The sequence below is a fragment of the Arachis duranensis genome, chromosome 9 (genome assembly GCF_000817695.3).
Source record: "Arachis duranensis cultivar V14167 chromosome 9, aradu.V14167.gnm2.J7QH, whole genome shotgun sequence".
In the NCBI taxonomy this organism is placed as follows: domain Eukaryota; kingdom Viridiplantae; phylum Streptophyta; class Magnoliopsida; order Fabales; family Fabaceae; genus Arachis; species Arachis duranensis.
In genome coordinates this window covers 45,752,736-45,779,978 of record NC_029780.3, presented here as the reverse complement: position 1 = coordinate 45,779,978, position 27,243 = coordinate 45,752,736, and the positions used below count along the sequence as shown (strand labels likewise).

The following is a 27,243-nucleotide window of genomic DNA, read 5'->3' as shown; positions in this document are numbered from 1 at the left end:
GCACCTGCATTCTTTAGACCAAAGGGCATTACCTTGTAACAAAAATTCCCATGTTCTGTTATAAAAGCTGTTTTGCTTTGGTCTTCTGGGTGCATTAGAATCTGGTTATAGCCAGAGTATGCATCCATAAAACTCAAAGCTTTAAAACCAGAGGCGTTATCAACTAATTTATCAATACAAGGTAGTGGATATGCATCTTTGGGAGAAGCTTTATTTAAGTTTGTAAAGTCGACGCACATGCGCCATTTACCTGAGTTCTTTCTTACCATTACCACGTTGGACAACCATGTGGTGAAACGAATTTCTCGGATGAAACCTGCGTTGAGGAGCTTTTTGGTTTCTTCTAGTGCTGCTTGTTTTTTCTCCTCTCCGATGTTCCTTTTCTTCTGTGCTACTGGTCGGACTGTTCTGTCAATTGCCAGTTTATGGCAGATGACTTCTGGGCTTATTCCGGGCATATCATCTGGTGTCCACGCAAAAAGATCGGCGTTTTTGCGCAGTATCTGTATGAGTTTTGCTCGGTCTTCCCCTTCTAATGCTTCTCCGATGTATGTGCATTGATTGTCATCTGTTGTTAGTGTTATTCGTTGGAGGTTGTCCATTGGGCGAGGTCTTTCGCCGAGGTCTTCTCTTGGGTCGAAATCGGCTAGCACGGTGGTGTCAGCCGAGCTATGTATGGATTGGACCTGGGGCCGAGTTATCTTTCTCGCCTGGTCCTTCTTTAGACAAGCATTGTAACACTGCCGAGCTTCTTGGTGGTCGGCGTGAACTGTAGCTATCTTGTTTCCCTGCACTGGAAACTTAACACATAGATGTAATGTGGACACCACCGCTTTGAATATATTCAAGGCGGGTCTCCCGAGTATAATATTATAAGGGCTATAACAGTCTACTATTAGGTATGAATATCGATGGACTTCGACATAGGGATTTCTCCCATCGTGGTCTTTAGCCATATGTGTCCCATGATGGGGACTCTCTCTCCGGAGAACCCGATTAGCTCTCCAGAGGAAGGTCGTATTAATTTTTCAGATAATTTCATTTTTGTGAAGGTAGAGTAAAATAAAACATCAGCACTACTACCTGGATCTAATAATGTCTTTCTTACCAACAGTTCTCCGACTTGGATCGAAATTACCACGGGGTCGTCGAGGTTAGGGCTTGCCGATTTGAAGTCTGCTTGGTTGAAGGATATTGTGACGTCTGACTCTTTGTCCTTCCTTGGTTGTATGGTTCCTTCGATTGCCAGCATTGCCCTGTAGCTTCGTTTCCTGGCCGAGCTTGTTTCTCCGCCGCCTGCGAATCCTCCTGATATGTGGTTAATGACTCCCCTTGGTGGATCAGGAGTCGTCCTCTCTTTTTTGTCGTCGGTCTTTGCTTGCTTATGCTCTATCCTATCCGAGTTTCCTCCTCTGCCCTTCCGGGTCTCGATATATTTGTCCAAGAGCCCTTGGCGTGCTAGTCTTTCCAGGAGGTCCTTCGCGACGATGTAGTCATCCGTAGTGTGACCGAACTTTCGGTGGAAAGCGCAATGCTTTTTTTTATCCATGAACCTTTGATCCTGGTAGTTTCCTGCTCGGGGTGGTGGCTTTATGATTTTGGCATTGAGGATTTCTCTGATAATGTTTTCTCTTCTGGTATTGAATCTGGTGTATGTGTTGTACTTTGAAGCGGGCTTGGAAGGTTTCTTACTGTCCCTGTTGACTGGCGATCTAAAAGTTCTTTCTTCGTCTCTCCGACTTGGTTGTTTGTCCAATTTTTGGGCTTCTCGGAGTTCATCGATTTCCATTTGACCTGCCGCCCTTTCTCGGAACTCCTCCAGCGTCTTTGGCTTTGATATGGCGATGGTCTCCCGGAATTTACCAGGCCTGAGGCCGGCTTTGAGGGCGTGCAGGTGAATAGCTGGGTCCAAGTCTTGGATCTCCATGGTAGCGTCAGCGAATCTGGTCATGTAGTCTTTCAGGCTCTCGTGCTGGCCTTGTTTGATGGTGCCGAGATAGTCCGATCCGTGTACATAGATTCTCGACGCGGCAAAGTAATCGATGAATGATCTGGCAAGGTCTTCGAAGGAGGAAATTGACCCTTCAGGGAGTTTAGAGAACCAGAGTAATGCAGCACCATCGAGGTAGGTAGGGAATGCTCGGCAAAGGACGGGCTCGTTCTTAGGGCCGTTGAAAAACATCATCGATTGGAACTTCTTTATGTGGGCTCGGGGGTCGCCGAACCCTTTGTATGGCTCCAGTGCGGTTGGGAGAGTAAAGTTTTTTGGCATTTGATAATTTGTGATCTCCTCGGAGAAGGGGTTGTCAAGGGTGAGCTTCTCCTTTGGCGGGGCGATGTTCAAAGGGTCTGTAGCGCCTTGAGCCGAGTTTTTGGAGCTTTCTCCATTGTTCTGAGTAGACAACTCGGCTATTCTTCGTACCTCCGCCTGCAGCTCAGTGATTCGAGCCAGGAGGTCATCCTGTGAAAGTTGTGGACTTTCCTTGTCAGCCATGTTCGAGGATCGGGAATCCTGCAAAATAGGGTAGAAGACTAAACAAAGGAAAAAGTGGGGTTAGAAGTATTCGGCCCCATGGTGGGCGCCAAGTGATTCGTCTGAACACTGGGTAGGCCGAGCTTAAGCACTTCCGAGCGAATCTCTGATGAAGGGGAAGAGCTTTACGTCGGCCAAGATCAAACACCGCGGCGGGAATACCTGCACAAGATACTCCGACGCTCAAGTCAGCAGTGATTCTTAGTAAAAAATGAGAGAGAATAATTAAGTGAGAGTGAGATAAGTTAATATGAAAACTGATAGTTGAACCTTCTTTAGCTGAGGATATTGATTCGACTTTATAGGGATTGTTTTACCGTTTTCATGTGGATCAGTCCTAGTTTGTAGGTTGGTTACGATATGCTGTTTTGGTGCTATAAACCGGTTGAGCACGTTTCTTATTCTCAGTTGGGTGATGCTGCTTCGGTCCTGATCATGTGCCGAGATTTTCGAACGGCTGATACGGGACCGAGCTTTATGATGCACGTGTCATTTTATTTGATCGGGTGAGGCCGAGCTTATCTGCTTTTGTTCCGAGCTTGTTTAATGTGATGTCAGCCTCAGATATTTGCGTGCCGAGCTTACGGTGCAACCGAGGATAAGGGTGACGTATCAGAAGACTTAATTCGTTAAGAAATTGAAAAAATTATAAAATCCTAATTTTTTTAAAAGCTATTGTAATTTGCAAAATAATTTCACTATAATTTTATAATTTGATTTAATTATCTAAGATTAAAATGTGATTCGCATTAATTATGATAGCACGAATTAATTTTTCTAATAATAATTGAATAAGTCATAAAAAATACCTAACCCCTTATTTATAAAGAGATTGGCTAGAAATCACCGAAGTTGATTCAGTCTCATCTAAGTGAAGTCTTGTGAAGAGGTAGAGTTCTTCCCAAAAGTGATTATCGCTAATACAAATTCCAGAACGGTGTGGCATGAGTTAGTGGCTCTTATCAGCCGAATTCAAAAATATCGGATAACAACATTATAGCTATTTAGCATTGCTGATAAGTAGTGACGAGTTTAAAAGTCATCTACTTCTACTAAAATTATGGATATACCAGAAAGAGATTGATTAGAAAACTATTCATAGTAAATACATTAACAGCCATCAACAAACAACGGTTGGTTTGAATATACTCTCAAACATGATAACATTGCATAGTTTTTTGTTTCCTACGTCAAAAAAGCAATGCTTTCCCCGTTTGTTTCGTGGCTCTTGTCTTCCACCACCTCCTCCTCTTCCTCTTCATCTTCTGATGAACAAGAACAAAGCATTGACATAGACGACACTTCAACCGACCAAATAGACCCTGAAAACGACATTGTCAACGACCAAAACGACAACAATCACCAAACAAACGGGGACGAAAATGATGAGCATTTTCTTAGTTCATGCGACGGGGACGACGCAATTCCCGTTGCTCTTGCCGTTCCCGCCACCGAACCCTCCCCGAGCCCCGCCGTCACGGTGGCCTTTACCGCTGCTGATGATAGAATCCCCGTCGCAACCACAGCCGCAGCCACCACCATCATGACACAGTCGAAACGGCAGCGTGCCACGAACTACGCAGGCATGATTAGGCAATACCAGAGGCTTTGGACAAAGCAGGACGAGATAGAACTATTGAGAGGGTACCTTGAATGCGTTAGACGAAACAGAGGCGTAAGAAAGTCCCTCCAAAACGACGTAGCTTTGTTCTACGGTGACGTGTGCCACAAGCTAAACGTGGATTTCAACAAGAACCAGCTTGTTGAGAAACTGAGGAGGCTAAAAAGGAAACACAAGGTGACTCTGGATAAGGGCAATTTGGGAAAAGTGTCCTTCAGAAACCCTCAGGACGAGACGATTTTCGAGATTTCGCACAAGATTTGGGGCAAAGACATTGATACTGACCAATTAGAACAAGAAGAAGAAGAAGAAGCATTGTATATGGATGGTGGTGGGGTTGATGATGATCATGGCAAGGTTAAGCTGAAAGTTGAAAAGGTTGTGAGTTGTGATGAGATTGAGAAAAGGGCGCCGAAGCGGCCGCGACTAAGCAAAAATCGCGACGAGACAGCAACGGCTGCTGACATGCAGATCCAGAGCTTCATTGAGGAAACCATGAGGTCTTGTTTCTCACCATTGATAAAGGAATTGTTGGATGATGAAGGAGGACCGAAGCCGGTAGAGTTTTCCCCTTCCCTTGGAGATGAGGGTGATGAGCAATGGAGGAAGCAGAGGATTTCAGAGCTCGAAGTGTATTTGAATCGGTTAGAGTTGTTACAGGATCAGATCAAGGCTAAATTAGAAGAGCTTAGGTCAGGTTCAAGGAATTGACTATGGGAGTTTTGATTTCTTTCCACTTCCTTGAATGTACATTAAAAGCTACTTTGTGGTTTGTTCAATGCATAATTACATGGAACATAATACGTTATGGTATGAAAACAGGTATGCTGAATGCCATATGTAAAATATTTTCTATGAAAAATATACATATGACATTTTGGTCGGCAGACGGTGTGCATCACGCACACGATATGCTACCTAATTAGTGAATTCATGTAACTATAGTTTACTGTATGTATGTGCATGTGTTGCAATAAGTAGAAGAATGAAATAGAAGACACTTAGTTCTAGCAATTCTGACATATTTTGTAGTAGATATGTAATCTAAATTTATGAAAATGGAAGCTCCATGCTTCTTCATAATAAGTTTTACATTTGTAGTTTCGATTAGGGTATGTTTGGTTGGGATAAAAATTTAAAATTCATTCATGAAATTTTTTATTCGGATTTTGTCTGATAAATATTATTTTAACAACTTACTTAAGTTGTCTAGGCCCAACAAATTTTAGTTGGTAAATTCTGGAGAAAAAAGAAAGAAAGAAAAGATTATAACTTTTTTAATGCAGAAAAAAAGAGAGTGAGTTTAGAGTTTGGTAACTAAAATTCTGGCTTGGAATTGCTTTTCCCACAAGTCATAAACTAAATGCATCTGCAGTCATCTTTTGTTTCAAGAATATAACCTGAAGAACAGCACATGATGAGGATGAAAATTTTATTACATTATTTGCATTCAGTTTTGAAAATAATAAAGTAATCAAACATCAGGACATAAGGAACTTTCCCTTTGCGTTCTCAAACACTTGTTCTGCCATTACAGCGACAGCACCATCCGCCTTATTAATCTCCAATTCGGACTTCTGGTTCGGCGCATCGGCAATGGAGGGATCGAATCCGATTGCTAGTGCTGCCTCTGCTTTTGCTCCGTAAACCAATCTCTGCTTAGAAACCAATATGACAAATATATAATGTTAACCCAATATAAAGGGAGATACAATAAGAAACGAGGGAGAGGAAGGTCCACCTTAATTTTTTAAAGTTGAATTGCACCAAGGCACATTAGACAAGGTTCACAAGAAGCATAGATTTCACAGTCAGCAAGATAATTTTGATTTAGTTTTTGACATGCCTACAGATCATAATGTGAGTTCCCAAATGATACATTCTCAATAAGTTAATAGAAAAAGTAAATAAAAAAATATAAAGATATTAGACTAACTCAATGTAGTGCTCACATATAAACTAAGCAATGTATAGAAGCATTAAGAGAATCAAATGAAGTTTGCAAAATTCAGCTCGGCTTTTGGGAGTCGGCGTCAAGTTGTTATCTTCGATGCCGATCTATAAGCCTTGAGAAAGTCTGAGCTTCACTCCTAGGGAGATGTCAAATCGTGCAGAGCGCGAGCAAGAAACAAGGGGGAGTGTACCTGCAAAGGCACTCCGAAACTTAAGTTAGTATTGAGAATTCAATGTGTCCCTTTAGAATAGAATGACGTACCTTTATATGTGAAGTGGAGAAGATCGGTTATATTTCTGTATTATCGTCGGTTGTTAAAGAGCAATAAACAGATCTTAATGAGTTCAGACGTTTTGATTCTAGTACATGGTCCGTTGAGTCTGTGTGTAACGCCGAGCTTATAGCGTGTTTTGCCGAGTTATGACACATAATGCCGTGTTATGATGATAGTTTTGTAACGGTCGGATCATAACCCCAAGTTTGGCCTGAGAATGTGTTTAATGAAGCAGGTTGAGCTTTTAGTGATTCATAATTCGGCTAATGGTAAGTCTGCGGTTGGTTTGGTGTTGGAGCCCCCAGTTTAATTTGCTTTATTAAACAATTATTAATGTTAAAAAGTGAGATGACTAGGATAGAGAAAGTAATTAATTGCACGTTTGATGGTGGTGCATGTTTCCAATGTCCCTTGAATCGATGTAACTGATGGGATTGGAGAGTGGAATCGAAACAGATTATTAAAACTGTTTTTGGAATCATAAGGGTTTCATTTTGTTGTATTACTTTGTTTTGTTATTTGGAGCTTTTGCTGTCAAAAAATGAGCAAGAGAGGTATGTCTTAATTTGTTTCTGTCTTTTTTACTTTGTGTCTGTTGGATTCTGTTCTTCTTCTTCTGCGACTTGTTCTATTTTCACATGGGGTTTGAGAGAGATAAAAAGGGGAAGATAGACTGGTTCTATGACTGGATGAACGATGAAGTGAGGAGTCGTGTGTCATTGTTCTTGGATCTGGGTGCTGTATATGAAGTAGATAAGAGTAAAGTTGTTAGGACTGGTTCTGGAGTTCGACTGGAGTTACTTCCATGTTTTGAAAGTGATAGGATTTTTCATAGGGGTGAGGATTTTGAATACTTTCTTATGTATAGTTCTGTTCTTGAGGAGTTGAAGGTTAAGCTTCCATTTAGCGAGTTTCAGTGTCAGATTTTGAAGCAGATGAATTGCGCACTATCTCAGCTACATCCAAATGGATGGGCTTTTCTTTGTGCATTTGAGGTGCTGATGGAGTTTTTGGAGGAAGTTCCATCTGTAGAGTTATTTTTCTCACTGTTTCAAGCTAAGGGTGTGTGGAAAGGTGGATGAGTGAACCTGAATAGTTTGCCGAGGTTTGTAGTATTTAAGCTGTATAAGTCGTCATTTAAGGAGTTTAAGGAGATATATCTAAAAGTGAGAAATGTTGAAGGGGATTTTCCTTTTTATGTGGATGAGCATTTAGGGGAGAGATTCATGATTTGGTGGTGTTCAGAGGATAATAATATACTCAGTCCAGAGTTCATTAAACCTAGAGATGAGTGTATTATTGAATTTCTGGTAGATGTGATTGATTGGAAGGATTTGATCTCGGTGTTCGATTTGTTGCAGTGGGAGGAAAATAAGCAGGCTGTGGTAGAGTATTTAGGTGAGCTTGTTGGAATATTATTTTGTAACTAAGATTTGAAATATGAGGCTGAATAATCGGTTTTCGTCTGTTTTCAAGTGGAAAGTATCTTAGCGTATCCGCGGCGAACCTGAGGGCACGTGTGAAGAGTAAGAATCTAGATAAGGAAGGTTTGACGTCGAAAGTTGAGAAGGTTGTCGGCACTGGTGAGGTTGATCAGCCAAAGCCGAGGAGGAGAAAGGTTGTTCTGATGAAGAGAAAGGGTGACGTGGTGGGCTTGTCCGACGTTTCTAATGATGAAAGAGATGAGGTGCTGATTGAAAAAGTTCATAAGTTTTTTGACAATCAAAAGAGGTTACACGGTATCACTGATCAAACTGATTCTTCATCTTTATGGGGGAGGGATTACCCATACATGGTTGTTGCTGATGAGTGTCGTCAATCATCGACGAATATGAATCTGGCCGACGAGGTTGGTGATGTTGCTATTGACCAGTATGTGCAGGTAATTTTATTTTGTGAGTGTTGCTTTTAATTTACCTCTTTTTGGAATACACATGTGATAGTGTTTATGTTGCAGGTGGTGGGGCTCCGGCTGCGAGTTTAGGGTGTAGCCTGAAAAGATACATCGAAAGGTTGTTGAGAAAAAAGAGGATCCAAGTTTGAGGGAGGAGTTGGCTTTAAAGAGTGCTAAAATTTCAGAGCTTGAGGTGAAGTTAGATGATGTTGAAAAGCATTTGAAAGAGGTGAAAGATAACTATGCCACGGATGTTGAGGATTTAAAAAAGAAAGAATCTGATTTTTCTGCTCTGAGTACTCGTGTGATTGAGGTCATTGCTCAATTGAAGGAGGTAAAGAAAAACAAGCAAGGAGAAATTCTTGATTCCTTCATTGAAGGATTTGAGAGGGCTTCCCTTTAGGCAAAATTCTTAGCTCCCGAGGTGGATTTTTCACAAATGGATCCAGGGAAGATAGTGTAGGATGGGATTTTGGTGGAAGATGACGGTGATGCTGAGCAAGGTGATGATAATCTGGGATAGCTTATTTTTGATAAAAAAATTTTTGTTAATGTTTTGTGGACTGTTTTTGCTCTTCTTTGGGCATTTGATCTTGTTGGCTTTTTGATTGGCATATGCCTTCTGAATCTTAGTTGACTAGTTTGAATTGTTTGATGATTTGCATTCTGTTTTGCAAAATAGAAACATGTTTGCGTATAATGTTGGTTAATTATATATGAATAAGATAAAGATGAGCAGATTGTTCTGATGTGGTTGACTGTGTTGGATAAATTCGTGTTACCTGATGTGATGTGCGGGGCAAGCGTTTAGGCCCCTTCTGAGTAGTCGGAATAGGTGTCAACTTTCTATTTGACCAGTAGGATCGAAGTAAAGATTGGCTATTGGTTTGATCGGCAAAGTCTGGGTAATCGGATTCGGTTATCTATTTTTGGTAAAGTCCGAGTAATTGGATTCGGATTATTGATCGGTTGTTCGGTAAATTCCGAGTAAGGATTCGGATTACTGATTGGCTATTTGTTTTTCGTTAAGTTTGAGTAATGGCATCGGGATTGTAGATTGGCTATTTGTTTGACTGGTAGATTCCGAATAATGGGATCATAAGAAAGATCGGTATAATGATAAAGGCCGAATGGTCGGCTTTGAAAAAAGATCGGCAGGAAAACATTATGAATTCGTAGACAAGAAAGATTCTTTGATGTAAAAATATAAGCTGATGAGTTAAAAAACTTATATACATTGGAAAACCTTTGATCTCAAAGGTGCAGGTAGGCAAGCCTCGTTAAAACCTTTCCAAGCAAAACCCTTTTTGGGAAAAATCTTGGTAGTAGGAAAAAGAGTACTCGCCTGTCCCTGACTTTTAACTGTAATATAACTTTAAAGATGATACATTCCAAGTATTAGGCAAAGTGTTACCATGTAGGGTTTGTAATCGGTATGCTCTGTTGCCGATAACTTCTATTATCCGAAAAGGACCTTCCCAATTAGCTGCTAGCTTGTAATTGTTTCCTAGCTTTCTAGCTTGTTCTGTTCTTCTTAGCACCAAGTCGTTCACTTGAAAGGACCTTGGGTGTAGTTTTTTATTATAGCGCCTAGCTATATGCTGTTGCATAGCTCGGTGTATGATTGCTGCTGAGAATCTGATTTCTTCGACAAGGTCTAGGTCAGATTGCCGAGCTGTGTGTGCTGTTGTATGGTCAGCCAATTGAGTTCGCAATAAGGCTTGGGAGATCTCCACTTGTATCATAAAATGATGTTTCTTCTATCGTTAAATGGACCGTGGTATTATACCCCCATATGATTTCTGGTATAAGCTCGGCCCAAAGGCCTTTTGCATCGTCCAGTTTCTTTCTTAGAGCATGGAGTATTAATTTATTTGCAGCCTCTGCTAACCCGTTCGTCTGCGGGTGCTCTACTGATGAAAAATGTTGTTTGATTTTCAAATCCTGCAGAAAGGATGTGAACTTATGATCGGCAAACTGGTGACCATTATCTGTGATAATGTACCGAGGTATGCCAAATCGAAAAATAATATATTTCCATACAAAAGAAAGCATGTGTTGTGAGGTAATCTTGGCTAGAGGCTGGGTCTCTATCCATTTTGAAAAATAATCAATTCCTACAACCAGGAATTTTACCTGCCCTGCTGCTGTCGGAAAAGGGCCGAGGATATCTAGACCCCATTGGATGAAGGGCCAAGTTACCTCGAAGTTATGCAATAATTTGGCTAGCAAGTGCGTTATCGGGCTGTGTCTTTGGCATTTATCACAGTTTCTGACCTTTGTTTTGCAGTCTTTTTGTAATGTCAGCCAATAGAAGCCAACATGTAGGATCTTTGAACAGAGGCTTTGGGCACCGAGGTGTGTACCACAGATTCCTTCGTGTGCTTCAGATAATGCAATATTGGCTTCAGACATGTTAAGGCATTGAGTAGAGGACAAGCAAAGCCTCGTTTGTACAGGCAGTTGTCATATATTGTAAAAAACGAAGCTTGTCGGCAAAAATGCCAGAGATTTTCAATATTGTCTGGCAATGCTCCATGATGAGCGGATAATTTATACGCTTTTTGGCATTGTTTTTAGTATGTTTTTAGTATGTTTTAATTAGTTTTTATTATATTTTATTAGTTTTTAGTTAAAATTCACTTTTCTGGACTTTACTATGAGTTTGTGTGTTTTTCTGTGATTTCAGGTATTTTCTGGCTAAAATTGAGGGACCTGAGCAAAAATCTGATTCAGAGGCTAAAAAGGACTGCAGATGCTGTTGGATTCTGACCTCCCTTCACTTGAAGTGGATTTTCTGGAGCTACGGAAGCCCAATTAGCGCGCTCTCAACTGCGTTGGAAAGTAGACATCCTGGGCTTTCCAGCAATATATAATAGTCCATACTTTGCCTGGGATTTGATGGCTCAAACCGGCGTTCCAAATCAGCTTTAGACTGCCCGGCGTTAAACGCCGGAACTGGCACAAGAATGGGAGTTAAACGCCCAAACTGGCACAAAAGCTGGCGTTTAACTCCAAGAAAAGTTTCTACGCATGAAAGCTTCAATGCTCAGTCCAAGCACACACCAAGTGGGCCCGGAAGTGGTTTTTTATGTCATTTACTCATTTTTGTAAACCCTAAGCTACTAGTTATCTACAAATAGGACCTTTTACTATTATATTTGACATCCTGGAATCTTTTGATCACTTTAGATCTGAGGATCATCTTTGGACGTCTAGTTCTTATATTATAGGAGGCTGGCCATTCGGCCATTCCTAGACCTTGTTCTTATGTATTTTCAACGGTGGAGTTTCTACACACCATAGATTAAGGTGTGGAGCTCTGCTGTACCTCGGGTGTTAATGCAATTACTATTGTTCTTCTATTCAATTCAGCTCATTCTTGTTCTAAGATATTCATTCGCACCCAAGAACATGATGAATGTGATGATTATGTGACGCTCATCATCATTCTCACTTATGAACGCGTGCTTGACAACCACTTCCGTTCTACAAGCAAACAAGGCTTGAATGTTTATCTCTTAGATTCCTTAATCAGAATCTTCGTGGTATAAGCTAGAATTGATGGCGGCATTCAAGAGAATCCGAAAGGTCTAAACCTTGTCTGTGGTATTCTGAGTAGGATTCAACCGATAGATGATTAGCCATGTTGTGACAGAGCGTGTTGAACATTTTCACTGAGAGGACGGGACTGTAGCCATTGACAACGGTGATGCCCAACATACAGCTTGCCATGGAAAGGAGTAAGAAGGATTGGATGAAGACAGTAGGAAAGCAGAGAGACGAAAGGGACACAACATCTCCATACGCTTATCTGAAATTCTCACCAATGAATTGCATAAGTATCTCTATCTTTACTTTATATTTTATTCATCTTTTAATCATTAATCCTCCATTACCATTTGAATCCGCCTGACTGAGACTTACAAGATGACCATAGCTTGCTTCATACCAACAATCTCCGTGGGATCGACCCTTACTCGCGTAAGGTTTATTACTTGGATGACCCAGTGCACTTGCTGGTTAGTTGTGCGAAGTTGTGATAAAGAGTTGAGATTGCAATTGAGCGTAGCATGTTGATGGCGCCATTGATGATCACAATTTCGTGCACCACTCCAGTTCTGAGATAAGTTATGTAAGGTGTTCTCCAATCAATATCCTGTGTAACACTTAAAATTTCTGTGAGTTTAATGCTTGGTTTAAGTAATGTTGATTGATAAAGAAATGTCCCGTTTGGTTGAATACTGGTGAGTTTAAACAGGATATCAGCTCGGCCGTTACTCTCCCAAGGTATATGTTGTATGTCATATTTAGAAAATTTTGAAAGTAAATTTGGGACAATTTCAAGGTATTTAGATAGCAAAGGGTCTGTCACCTGGTATAGGTTGTTTACCTGCTGCATGATGAGTAAGAAATCGCGATATACCTTGAGTTCGGTGATGTTTAGGTCGGCAGCGAGTCTAATGCCGGCAATGAGGGCTTCGTACTCAGTTTGATTATTACTTGCTTTAAAATAAAAGTGGAGAAAATGTTCGATGACATTACTGTAGCTATTGTCAAGTATGATTCCTGCTCCACATCCTTGTGGGTTGGAAGACCCGTCGACGTACAAAGACCATTTGACGTAATCTTCGGCTGTTTCTAGTACTGTGAATTCGGTGATGAAGTTAGCCAAGAACTGGGACTTGATAGATGATCGGCCCTGGTATCTGATATCAAATTCTGAAAGTTCTACCGACCATTTCACTAGTCGGCCAGCCAGTTTTGGTTTCTGGAGGACTTGTCGCAAAGGTTGATCTGTCCGAACATGGATGACATGACTCTGGAAATATGGCCGTAGTCTTCTGGCTGAGAAGACAAGAGCTAAAGCCAGCTTCTCAATGCTTGGATAGCAAATTTTAGCATTTTGTAGTGTTTTGCTAATGAAAAAGATCGGCAACCGCTGCTTTTGCCTTTCTGCAATAAGAGCGGAGCTTACTGCCCAGTTAGTCAAAGATAAATATAAGAATAATGGTTTCCCTTGAAAGGGGGTTCATAAAATTGGTGGTTTTGAAGGGGGGTTTGTAAAATTGGTGGTTTTGAAAGAGTTTCTTTGATGGTTGTGAATGCTTGTTCACATTCATTGGTCCATTGGAACGCCTTTTTCTTTTTTAAAGTTTGGAAGAAACATAAAGACTTAGAAGCTAGGCAAGCTAAGAATCTAGAAAGTGCAGCAAGTTTCCCTGTCAACCGTTGGACTTCTTTGATAGTTTGTGGACTTGTCATATCCAAGACAGCTCGGCACTTTTCTGGATTCGCTTTAATACCTTGGCTAGTGAGCATAAAGCCGAGGAATTTGCCACTTTGTACGCCAAATGCGCACTTCTTGGGGCTTAGCCGCATGTTGTATTTTCTAATTTGGCCGAAGATTTCTACGAGGTCATCAAGGTGGTTGTTGCCGATCTTCATTTTGGCGACCATGTCGTCGACATAGAATTCAATGTTCCTGTCAATCTGTTGGGCAAATACATTGTCCACTAGGCGTTGATATGTTGCACCTGCATTCTTAAGGCCAAACGGCATGACTTTATAACAGTAATTTCCATATTCAGTAATAAAAGCTGTCTTATTTTGATCGGATGGATACATTTGGATCTGGTTATAGCCAAAGTATTGGTGGGCGAAATTGTGATCATCAATTGCGCCATCAACATGGTACGCACAATTGTAATCTCAACTCTTTTATCACAACTTCGCACAACTAACCAGCAAGTGTACTGGGTCGTCCAAGTAATAAACCTTACGCGAGTAAGGGTCGATCCCACAGAGATTGTTGGTATGAAGCAAGCTATGGTCATCTTGTAAATCTTAGTCAGGCAAATTCAATTGGTTATGAATGATGAATAAAACATAAAGATAAAGATAGAGATACTTATGTAATTCATTGGTGGGAATTTCAGATAAGCGTATGAAGATGCTTTGTCCCTTCCGTCTCTCTGCTTTCCTACTGTCTTCATCCAATCCTTCTTACTCCTTTCCATGGCAAGCTAACGCCCCACAATTAGGAGGTTGAAGCTCGTCACAGTCATTCAATCATTGAATCCTACTCAGAATACCACAGACAAGGTTTAGACCTTCCGGATTCTCTTGAATGCAGCCATCAATTCTAGCTTATACCACGAAGATTCCGATTAAAGAATCCAAGAGATATCCACCCAATCTAAGGTAGAATGGAGGTGATTGACAGTCACACGTTCATAGGTGAGAATGATGATGAGTGTCACGGATAATCACAATCATCAAGTTGAAGAACAAGTGATATCTTAGAACAAGAACAAGCTGAATTGAATAGAAGAACAATAGTAATTGCATTAATACTCGAGGTACAGCAGAGCTCCACACCTTAATCTATGGTGTGTAGAAACTCCACCGTTGAAAATACATAAGAACAAGGTTCAGGCATGGCCGTGAGGCCAGCCTCCCAATGATCTAAGATAGCATAAGATCAAGGATAGCTACCCAGATTAAAATACAATAGCAAAAGGTCCTATTTATAAAGAACTAGTAGCCTAAGGTTTACAAAGATGAGTAAATGACATAAAAATCCACTTCCGGGCCCACTTGGTGTGTGCTTGGGCTGAGCATTGAAGCATTTTCGTGTAGAGACTTCTCTTGGAGTTAAACGCCAGCTTTTGTTCCAGTTTGGGCGTTTAAATCCCATTCTTGCGCCAGTTCCGGCGTTTAACGCTGGGCAGTTTTGAGCTGATTTGGAACGCCGGTTTGGGCCATCAAATCTCGGGCAAAGTATGGACTATTATATATTGCTGGAAAGCCCAGGATGTCTACTTTCCAACGCCATTGAGGGCGCGCCAATTGGGTTTCTATAGCTCCAGAAAATTTACTTCGAGTGCAGGGAGGTCAGAATCCAACAGCATCTGCAGTCCTTTTTAGTCTCTGAAACAGATTTTTGCTCAAGTCCCTCAATTTCAGCCAGAAAATACCTGAAATCACAAAAAAACACAAAAACTCATAGTAAAGTCCAGAAAAGTGAATTTTAACTAAAAACTAATAAAAATATACTAAAAACTAACTAAAACATACTAAAAACAATGCCAAAAAGCGTATAAATTATCCGCTCATCAAGTATGCATCCATAAAGCTAAGTTTTTCATAACCAGGGTCATTATCAACTAAGCAATCAATATATGGTATGAGATATGAGTCTTTTGGGCATGCTTTGTTGAGATCAGTGAAATCAACACACATGCGCTATTTAATGTTATGTTTTTTCACCATGACGACATTCGCTAACCATGTAGTGAACCTGATTTCCTGAATGAAGCTGGCATTGATGAGCTTCTTGGTTTCCTCTAGAGATGCTTGTTTTCAGTCGTGGCCGAGGTTTTGCTTTATCTATGAAACAGGTCGGACAGATGAATCTAGTGCCAGCTTGTGGGATATAATGGACTGGTCAATGCCTGGCATGTCAGCTGGGGTCCAAGCAAACAAGTCGGCGTTTTGTTGTAGAAATGCTCGGGATAAGACCTTCTTTTCTAAGATTAATGTCGAACCGACGTAAGTAAACTTATTTGAGCTATCTGTGAAAAAGATGTTATGCAAGTCTTCTGTCAGGGTTGGGCGTTCAAGGGTTCCTGCTCTGGGATCAAGGTCATCCAGGGCTGTTAGGTCGTCCTGGTTGCTGATGTTGTGTACATTATTTGTATGTTTTGGTTATGTCTTTTAAAACTATTGTTGTAGCATTCTCTGGCCTCTCGGGCATCACTATGAATAGTTACAATTGTGTTATCCTGCAAAGGAAACTTAACACAGAGATGAATTGTAGTAACTATGGCGCCAACCTTTTTAAGAAAGGTCGGCCAAGTATCAAATTGTAAGGACTAAAACAGTCAACAACTAAGTATTGAATATCTAAAGTTTTTGATAAGGGAACCTCACCAGGTGTGATTTGTAACCACATAGAGCCCATAACTGAGACTCTCTCACCTGAGAAACCAACCAGGTCTCCAGTGGAAGGTTGTAGGTTGTTGCTACTCAGTTTCATCTTCTGAAATGTGGAGTAAAAGAGAACATCAGCACTGCTCCCAGGGACCAGTAAAACCTTTTTGACTAGGAGATCTCCGAGCTCCAGGGAAATCACGACCGTGTCGTTTAGATTTGTCACATTGGTGTTATAGTCGGATGTCTTGAATGTTATCTGAGGAAAGTGTGGAAGTGTTTGCTGTGGATGTTGATCGGATTCTATGGAAAGCATAGCTTGGTAAGACCGCTTTCTTGCCGAGCTTGTTGCTCCTCCACCTGCAAAACCTCCAGAAATACAGTTAATAATACGTCTTGGTTGGTCATGCAGATTGGTGTTTGGTCGATCTTTATCTCGGCCATGTTGTGTTGCCGAGTTTTGGTCACCAGGGGGAGGTGCGCATCATTTTATATGGCCATTGATATACTTGTCGAGATGACCTTGTAAAGCTAACTGCTCCAGAAGGTCATTGGCGATGACACACTCGTTAGTAGTGTGTCTGTGCTTTTGATGAAAAGAACAGTATTTTGATCTGTCTATGCTTTTTAAATCTGGGTAGCTGCCATCTTTTCTTGGTGGCTTGATCAACTTTGAATTCAAGATCTCCTTGATGATGTCGTTGTGTTTGGTGTTGAACTGAGTATGAGAATCATAACGAGGAGTTGGTTTGAAGTTTTTCTTATTATCTCGTGTTTTGTCATCGTCTCTATATTGTGGTTTCTCTGTTTTTCGAGCTTGTCGGAGTTCTTCGATGTCAATCTGACCTTTCGCCTTTTCACAAAACTCGGCCATAGTTTTAAGTTTGGCTACGATAATGGTCTCTGATGAACGTTATTTTTATGTCGGTATAGAAATGGTAGTAAGTCCAATCGTGAGTATAGTCTAACCAACACACAAATTCCACATCAAACAATTCTACAATCTATAATCGAGAGTATTAGTCCTGAGTCGTCCTCCCTAGGAATTGCCTTAGAATGCACAATATTGATTAGGAAGTCTTTTGTGATTTTTGAGAGTTGGTATGAGAATGTAAGCTAACAAAAAGTAAACAACAATCAATCAAGATAAAAGCCTTGGCCACAGGTGAGCATTGGAAATTCCATCATTATAGTTTCCTTCAATTGTGATAACAATTGAGTGTTGCTTCACTTAGCTAACCCCTAATTATAGAGAAAAGTCAAGTGAAAGTAACTAACTTGAGTCACAAGTCCTAGCCTAACCTTTGGGAAGCCTAGCTTTAGTGCACTCCAAGCCAATTAGCAATTCTCAATTCTCAATCAATAATTGATATCCACTACTCAAGTGTCTCCAATAACTCAACCCCTAAGCCAAGTAAGGGAATTCTACTCCATAGCTAGGGTTATCATTTCATCAAACATTTGGTGAGCATTCATAAGAGACATTGTGAAATTGAGGAAAAGAAATTGAATTCAAATTATTTATCTCAAACAATCATCAACAATCAATAATTGGAATAAATGAACATGAAAATACCTCAATTCACTAATCCAAATCAAGTAACAAAGTATTTATAGATCTAGAGTAAATGAATCAAAAGAACACAAATTGAGAGTGGGAGAAGAGTAGATCTATACCTTGTAACTAAGTAAAAGTGAATTAGCAAATGATCTCACCAAGAAATCAAAGGAGAATTGCAATGGAGAATGAAATTCTAGAGAAAAGTGGGAGTTTCTCTCTCTACCCAATGTAACCAACTAATGAAAATATCTAGAAAAATGTAAGAATGAGTGAATGGATCCCAAGCCCGTCAATCCTTGGTCTTCTTATGCTTCTCCCGCCAGAACTCTGCCCCAAAATAGGGTTAGTAACTGCCTGAAATCGCTGGTCACGTTTTCTTCTTAAAAATCACGTGCGGCTATCGATGTGTACGCGTACAGCACGCGTACGCGTCCCTGGGGCTTTAGCAATCCGCGCGCAGGCGTAAGGTATGCGGGCGTGTCCCTTGAGGTTCTGGCTCAGCCGCTAAATATGTCGGCTCTTGGCTTCGGCTCCCTCGCGCTGGTCACAACGGCGCGCATCCACGCGTATGCGCCAAGTGCGCGTATGCGCCAAGTGCGCGTGTGCGTCCTTGCTCAAAATTCCAAAGATCCAATTTTCATGATCCTTTCCTTTATGCATGCTTCCATCCTCTCCTCCAAGCCACCCTAGCCCTATAATCTCTCAAATCACTTAATGCACGGATCATGGTATCAAATGGTAATAGAGGAGGATTAAAATATATCTAATGCAATGCAAAAGAAGTATGTTTTCATTCATGAGGCAAAATTGGGAGAGGAACACAAAATCATGCATTTTTATATGAATAAGTGTGAAAGATCATTGATAAAACCCTCAAAATCTATACAAGAGAAACCCTAAAAATGGGGTTTATCAACCTCCCCACACTTAAACTATAGCATGTCTTCATGCTAAGGGAAAGCAAAAGACCAAAGAATCCTAAGAGAATGAGATTCATGAGATGCAATCTACTTACGTGAATGCAACTAAGATGGACGCTACTATCTACTTGGCCAAAAGTAATTGAATCTTCCTAGAACGTATAGAGAAGCACATAGGGCAAGATGATTGGCAATGCATGGACTCTACCAATTTTTAATCATCAAAGTAAAATGTGCGCACCTTGCATGAAGGACGCTCGCGAGAGCTGGGAACAAGGAATTGGGCTTCGAACCCTCACCGGAAGTGTTGCACTCTATTCGCTCGGTGTACAGGGTTAATCACTTAATTCTCCTCTACTTCATGCTTTTCCAAAATTTGTTCTTCCTCTAACAATCAACAATGGTTCTATGCATGCATACACATATCATGATGTCTTTCCTTAGGTTGTAATGGGGCTAAGGTCAAGGTAGGTTATATATTTGGCTAAGTGGACTAAAATTTGAATCCTTTGATTAACTTGAGCTTCACACCTAACCTATATAACGTCCTATACAATTATGTACTAGCCTAACTGCCCATTTCTCACTCTTTCACATACTCATGCATTCACTTTTGAATACTACACATATGCATTGATTATTATTGAGTCTTGCTTTGGGGCATTTTTGTCCCTTTTTTTTTTCTTTTTTTCTTTTCTCCCTTTTTTTCTTTTTTCTTTTTATTTTCTACTAAAAAATTTTTTCTTTCTTCTTCATTATTCATTGTTTTTCTCTTCTTTTTGTTTTTCTTGTCAATGCATACAGTCCACATTTTTAATCAACACATGAGTTTGTATCCACTTTCCAATATTTCAACACACACAACAACACGCTCTTACCTCAACAAATGTCCCCTCCCTCGGTTTCCCCACACTTGAATGACACACACACTCTAGCCTAAGCTAATCAAATATTCAACTAGGGACATTCATGGTTTTTCGCTTTTGGCTTGTAATGTGCTAAAATTAAGAACGAGTGGGTTAAACGCAGGCTCAAAGTTGGTTGCAAAGGTTGTTTATAAGGTAAGGCCATCTGGGCAAGTGGCTAAGTGAATTGATGACCTCAATCATATACATGCATTCATACATACAACAATGGACATATAGAGTCAAACAAATTAAGGATCACAATCATAGAGAGAGAACAACATGCAGACAAGAAGGGATATAAGTGGCTATAAGATGTAGCCACGCAATTAAACTCAAAACTCACTTGCTTGTGTTCTCAACTCAAAGTCCATATTCCAATTTACAACCTTCAAAAAAGTTTAGTATCAAGAAAATTTTTAAAATTAGTAGGATTGCCGTAAGATTCTTAGTCTCTTGGGAAAGAAGTCATTACTCTACCAAGTAGACCTAACAAGAAATACTATCATGCAAATGGTGTGAAAAGAACAAAACCTAATCATGCAACCTATCCTAATCAACAAAAGAGATTCAAAATTTATTTGGGTGTTACCTATGGAGATCGGTTGACCGACCTCCCCACACTTAAAACTTAGCATGGTCCTCCGTGCTATACGTGATGCGCAATGGGAGACCGGCTCCGGAATGTCCATCATCTCCCTCATCACCGCTATCTTCACTTGATGTTGCGGTAGATGTGGAGATATCCGGTTCCTCCATATGTGGGATGACAACACTTAGAAGCTTCTTCACATAAGCATACCGGCGTTGGTTGCACCGTTCATAACGATCTACCTTCTTGTGAAGATCCTCAATGCGTTGGTGGGAAGACTTGGGTGGTGCGAATGAAGTAACGAGGATGCTTACGGGAACAGCCATGCCAAGATCCTCGGTGCCTGCCAGGGGCTTGAGATATTTCCCGGTTGGAACAACATCACCATCAACCGGGATTGTGTCCCTCCGATCCCTAGTCTCACGGGAGACACCGGTGGCCGCAACTAGCTCGATAACCAAGGCAGGGAAGGGCAAGTTACCCTTAGCATGAATACGCACCATGGCTTGTCGGATGATAAATGGGATATTGACCGGCTTCTCGGTTAGGATGCACCAAACTAATAAAGCAAGCTCGGCGGTGACCCATGCGTGCTAGGAATGACATAGTGGGTAAGATTTAGGGCCATGCACCGGCTTCTTGAGTCAGAAAATGTGCGTCAATGCCTTTGGACCTCTGTCTTATTCTCCCTTGAATCCAAATTGATTCGGGTATGGCAATGACTCAGAGAACGGCACCTCAATCAAACCCATATTCGCAACGTGCCGACAACATCTCTTGTAAGCGTCAATTCCATCCGCTAATAGTCCGGTTTTAAGCACTCCTTGGATGGCTTCCTCTGTGATGGGAACTTGCTTTCTATGTACGAAGACTGATGTGAGAGAAGCCGAGTGGTAGTTGGAGTAAAACTCTACCACCCAAGATAGGTTGGCCTCCTTGGGTTGCCTCATGAGAAATCTCCATTGCCTCCACTCAATGTGGGACATCACAAACGGAACAACATGAGCCGGGGGGCCAGAAGAGGCTCCGCGTGATAGTTTCTTTCAATAATCATGGGGTAGACAAGCTCACAGTATCGGTTGGAAAACTTGTTCGGGTCCCATGGAGGGTTATCCTTCTCCAGAACATCAATGTTGACTATGCTTCTTGGCTTCTTGAAGAGGGACTTGACCTTAGGTGCTTGGTGCGCCCTATTGGCAGACCCTTGAGGTGCCCTCTTAGTTGCCGGCGCCTTTTCCTTATCCTTCTTGAGCACCACCCTATAAAAGTAAAAAAGGATGAGACATTAAATTCAAGAAAACACTAAAAAATAGTAGTCATGCAAGTGATAAAATAGTCCATAAGAGGATAGGCGTCTTAAATACACGACAGCTGCAACATGTAATTAAGACAACATTGGAAATAATGGCAAGTCACTAGCATGTGATGCAAGAGCGATATAGGCATGCGAATGAGATGCATGAGAAGCATACACTTAAGCATCAAAATCAAGAAGCAAGTTACAAGGGGTGAACATGTAAAATATGAAACATGAAGAATGACACGCTCAATGCACATAGGAGTAAGCAAGTGAGTGAGAAAGAACACTAAGTAGAAAGCACTAAGTCAAATTTGACTCAAAAAGGTCATGTATGTCTTTCATCAAACACTTGGTGTGCACCCCTTAAGTAATGAACAAATGGAGGAAATGCGGCAATGTAGCACCCCACAAAGCAACATCAATCATCTTAGAGAACCATATTTTTCAAGGAAATCGAGTGTAATAAACTATCCCACCAATGTAAAAGGAATCTTTATCCACAACACCCACAAAAATTAGAAAAATAAAGAGAAAGGCAAACAAATAAGAAGGCATGAGAAAGAAGCTACTTAAGAAGAAAAAGAAAGATATGCAACTAAAGAAGGGAGAAAAGAGAAGTAGAACAAAGAGAAGGGAAAGTAAAAGTACCTTGAGAAGAAGAGGTAAGTAGTGGAGAATGTAAGTGAGAAAAGAGGAGAAGAAATTTAGGGAAAGGCCGGTGGGGGTGGGGGTGGTGGAAGAGTTGGGAGAAATGGTTGAAGATGTAAAGAAGAGGATACTAGAGAAAGAAGGTGGAAATGAGAGAAGAGGGGATGAGAGTTTGAAATTTAGGCACGTTACAGCATTTCTGTGTCGCAGGATCGATGCGCGCGCGCATGGTGCTCGCACGCGCGGATGCGACAGGGGATAGAGAGGTGCGCACACGCGCCAAGTGCGCGCACGTGCCAGGTCCGCACACACGTGCAGGTGGTTGTGCTGATGGCATAACATTGGCCCAAGGCTGGCGCAACTCTCGGGTCCAAGTATCAGAATTTGGTTGCAAGAGGATCGGCGCGCGCGCATAGTGCGCGTTCGTGCGGAGGTAGCATGAAGCAAATGGGCACGCAGGCGTCAGGTACGCCAGCGCCCCAGTGGGGTTGTGCCCCCAGCCTGGTGTAGGCTCAGTGTTGGCGCAACTCTCGGAAAAATGTACTGGGGTCGCAGGTGGGACGATCGACGCACACCCGGCATGTGTGCTCGCGCGTCGATTCGCGAAACAGCATAAGGGTGCGTATGCTCCAGGTGCACACACGTGCGAAGGAGTTTATTCGTAGGGCATAGTGCTGGCTCAGTGCTCACCTAACTCTCTAGAATTTTGTACCAGAGGCTGCATCCGCATATGGGCACGCACGCATACGGTGTGCGGGCGCGCCCCTGCCCCCCTCCCCCCCCCCCTTTTTTTGACATGGACATGAAAAATGCACATTTATCACAAGTTTTGTAGGTAGCTAGCCAAAGGGGCCAAAAACACCCAAAACTCCATGTAAAACCTAAAAATGGGGTGTTTTCTACCATACCATCAACCCATCTATTTAGAATTAGTGCAAATTCTCATGAACAATTTAACCAAGGTAACTTCAATTAAATCTAACTAAACAATTCAATAGCTAAGCAATCACAAATCAATAGAGAGTTCAAAAATTATATACAAAAGGGTCAAAAGGATAGATCTCACCATAGTGGGGTGTCTCCCACCTAGCACTTTTGTTTAATGTCCTTAAGTTGGACCTTCACTAGCTCAATTTGCTTTGCCAAGAGGAGGATCTTCCAAGAGGAATACCTCAATCTCCTTGTTGCTTTTCATTTTCTCACCATGATACAACTTGAGATGGTGCCCATTAACCTTGAAGATATCCGAACTTGAGGGATGGTGCAAGTGGTTGACCCTATAGGGTTCCGCTTTCTCTACTTGATATGGTCCTTCACATCTTGATCTTAGTTTTCCGGGCAACAATCTCAATCTTGAGTTGTAAAAGAGGACTAGATCGTCGGCTTTAAACTCTCTCCTTCTAATGTTCTTGTCATGCACGACTTTCATTTTCTCCTTGTAAAGTCAAGAGTTCTCATAGGCTTCTAGTCTCAAACACTCTAATTCCGCCAATTGAAGCTTTCTCTTTATTCCGGCCCCACCCAAACTTGGATTGCACTCTTTGACGGCCCAATATGCTCTATGCTCCACTTCTACCAGTAAGTGGCAAGCTTTGCCATATACCAACCGAAAGGGGCTCATACCAATCGGCATCTTGTATGCCGTTCGGTAGGCCCAAAGTGCATCAGTAAGCTTGGCACTCCAATCCTTTCTATTAGGCTTCACAATCCTTTCCAATACACGCTTGATCTTCCGATTGAAAACTTCAGCTTGGCCATTTGTTTGTGGGTGATAGGTCGTGGCTACTTTATGTATGATGCCGTATTTCTTCATTAGTCCCTCCATTCTTTTGTTGCAAAAATGTGAACCTTGGTCACTCACGATTGCTCGTGGTGACCTAAAGTGACAAATTATGTTGTTTCTCACAAAAGAAAGGACAACATTAGCATTGTCCGTACGGGTGGGTTTCGCTTCCACCCATTTGGACACATAATCAACGGCAAGTAGAATGTAGAGAAAACCATTAGAATTTGGGAATGGCCCCATGAAATCAATACCCCATACATCAAAGATTTCACAAAATAGCATGGTTTGTTGGGGGTATTTCATCATTTTTGGAGATGTTACCAAATCTAAGGCAATGAGAACAATATTTACAAAGGAAAGAAGAGCCCTTGAAAAGAGTTGGCCACCAAAATCCACAATTAAGGATCTTTCTTGCCGTCCTTTGAGGTCCATAATGTCCACCTCCCTCGGAGGAATGGCAAGCTTCCAAGATTGATTGGAATTTGGTTTGTGGAACGCATCTTCGAATTACTTTGTCCGCTCCACATCTCCAAAGGTATGGATCATCTCATACATAGTATTTGGATTCGCTTTTTAGCTTATCATTTTGATGCTTGGAGAGATTAGGAGGAAAGGTGCGGGGTACCAAGTAATTGGCTATTGGTGCATACCAAGGGATGACTTCCGAGATTGCATGCAAGCCCTCAAAGGGAAAAGAATCATTAATAGGAGTGGCATTGCCTTTAGTGTGTTCAAGATGACTTAAGTGATCCGCCACTAGGTTTTGCGAACCACTCCTATCTTTGATTTCCAAATCAAATTCTTGCAACAATAAAACCCATCTAATCAATCTCGGTTTGGATTCCGTTTTAGCCAACAAGTATTTTAATGACGCATGATCCGAATACACTACTACCTTAGAACCAAGAAGATAAGCTCAAAATTTATCCAAAGTAAAAACAATAGCCAAGAGTTCTTTCTCGGTAGTAGTGTAGTTGGATTGGGCTCCATCTAGTGTTTTTGATGCATAGGCTATGACATATGGATTCTTACCCTCGCGTTGAGCTAACGCGGCTCCCACCACATAGTTTGAAGCATCACACATTATTTCAAATGGCCGACTCCAATCCGGCCCTCTCACGATGGGAGCTTGGGTCAATGCTACCTTGAACTTGTCAAAAGCCTCCATGCACTCCTTGCTTAGATCAAACTCAATGTCCTTTTGCAACAATCGAGATAGTGGCAATGCTACCTTACTAAAGTCCTTGATAAATCTCCGGTAAAATTCTGCATGTCCAAGGAACGAACGGACTTCCCTCTCGGAGGAGGGGTAAGGCAAGCTAGATATAACATTGATCTTTGCAGGATCTATGGAAATACCATCTTTGGAAACAATATGTCCTAAAACAATGCCTTGCCTAACTATAAAATGACACTTTTCCAAATTTAAGACAAGGTTTGATTTAGTACATCTTTCCAAAATTTTTTCAAGGTTATCCAAACAATGATCAAAAGAATCACCATATACACTGAAGTCATCCATGAACACTTCCATACATTGCTCTAGAAAATCTGTAAATATGCTCATCATGCACCTTTGGAAAGTTGCTGGTGCAATTGCATAAGCCGAATGCCATACGCTTGTAGGCATAAGTTCCAAAGGGGCAAGTAAAAGTTGTTTTTTCTTAGTCCTCTAGAGCAATATTTATTTTGAAGTACCCCGAATAGCCATCTAGAAAATAATAATGAGATTTACCGGATAGTCGATCAAGCATTTAATCAATAAACGGTAGTGAAAAATTATTCTTTCTAGTGGCCGTGTTCAACCTTTGGTAGTCAATGCACACCCTCCAAGAATTTTGCACTCTTATTGCTATAAGCTCCCCGCTCTCATTCTTGATCGTGGTCACCCCAGACTTCTTTGGCACAACTTGAACGGGACTCACCCATTCACTATCCGAAATGGGGTAGATGATGTCCGCTTCTAATAACCGGGTGACATCTTTTTTCATAACCTCTAGAATGGTAGGATTTAGTCGCCTTTGAGGTTGTCGAACGGGTCTAGCTCCTTCCTCTAGGAATATTCGGTGCTCGCATACTTGGGGCTTATTCCCACTAGATCCGCAAACTCCACCCTATTGCCCTTTTATTCTTTCTCAAAACACATAGCAACTTTTCTTCTTGTGGAGCAATGAGTTCCCTTACAATAATTACCAGAAACTTGTGGGCTTCATCAAGGTATGAGTACTTTAGGTGGGGCAGTAGTGGCTTCAAAAATTCTAGCTTTTAGTCTTGACTTGACACTTGAACTTCCAGAGGATCCGGATGGGGTAGTGTGTTCACTTCACTTGGGTCTTCACTTATTTCTTCAATCATATGCTTCTCATCTAACTTTGCATAATGCACTTCGGCCACAATGTTGTCAATTAGGTCACACCGGAATATGGAATGGTTCTCTGGTGGGTGCTTCATGGCTTCTTCTAGGCTAAAACTCACGACTCTCCCATCTATCTCAAATGAGTAGGTTCCCGAATGGGCATCCAACTTGAATCTATAGGTCCTCAAAGATGGTCTCCCAAGTAGGATAGATGATGTCTTCTCGGATCCACTTGATGGCATCTCAAGGACATAAAAATCAATTGGAAACACCAACCCTTTTATATTTACTAACACATCCTCCGCAACACCCGTCACGGTTATTATGCTCTTATCCGCTAAGACAAACCTAGCCGCCGACCGCCTCAATGGTGGTAGCTTCAATAAATGGTAAACGGAAAGAGGCATAATACTAACGCATGCACCGAGATCACATATACAATCATGGAATTGAACTCCATCTATGGTACAAGTAACCATGCATGGGTGATGAGCGGATAATTTATACGCTTTTTGGCATTGTTTTTAGTATGTTTTTAGTATGATCTAGTTAGTTTTTAGTATATTTCTATTAGTTTTTAGTTAAAATTCACTTTTCTGGACTTTACTATGAGTTTGTGTGTTTTTCTGTGATTTCAGGTATTTTCTGGCTGAAATTGAGGGACCTGAGCAAAAATCTGATTCAGAGACTAAAAAGGACTGCAGATGCTGTTAGATTCTGACCTCTCTGCACTCGAAGTGGATTTTCTAGAGCTACAGAAGCCCAATTGGCGCGCTCTCAACGGCGTTGGAAAGTAGACATCCTGGGCTTTCCATCAATATATGATAGTCCATACTTTGCCCAAGATTTGATGGCCCAATCCGGCGTTCAAAGTCACCTTCAGAATTCCCAGCGTTAAACGCCGGAACTGGCACAAGGATGGGAGTTAAACGCCCAAACTGGCACCAAAGCTGGCGTTTAACTC

At 41.4% G+C, this 27,243-nt stretch overlaps 1 protein-coding gene and 1 pseudogene across 1 annotated transcript; one reads left to right on the top strand and one right to left on the bottom strand.

Annotated features, from left to right (window-relative positions):
• Positions 1-3,734: 3,734 nt before the first annotated feature.
• LOC107465603 (probable transcription factor At5g28040) lies at positions 3,735-4,865 on the top strand. Its single transcript, XM_016084577.3, has one exon. The coding sequence runs from the start codon at positions 3,735-3,737 to the stop codon at positions 4,863-4,865; it is 1,131 nt and encodes a 376-aa protein (XP_015940063.1).
• A 770-nt stretch (positions 4,866-5,635) lies between these two features.
• LOC127741549 (guanosine deaminase-like) overlaps positions 5,636-27,243 on the bottom strand; it is a 42,665-nt pseudogene continuing 21,057 nt past the window's right edge.

Coding starts and splice junctions, on each gene's coding strand:
- LOC107465603 (XM_016084577.3), top strand. CDS start 3,735: ATGCTTTCCCCGTTTGTTTCGTGGCTCTTGTCTTCCACCACCTCCTCC.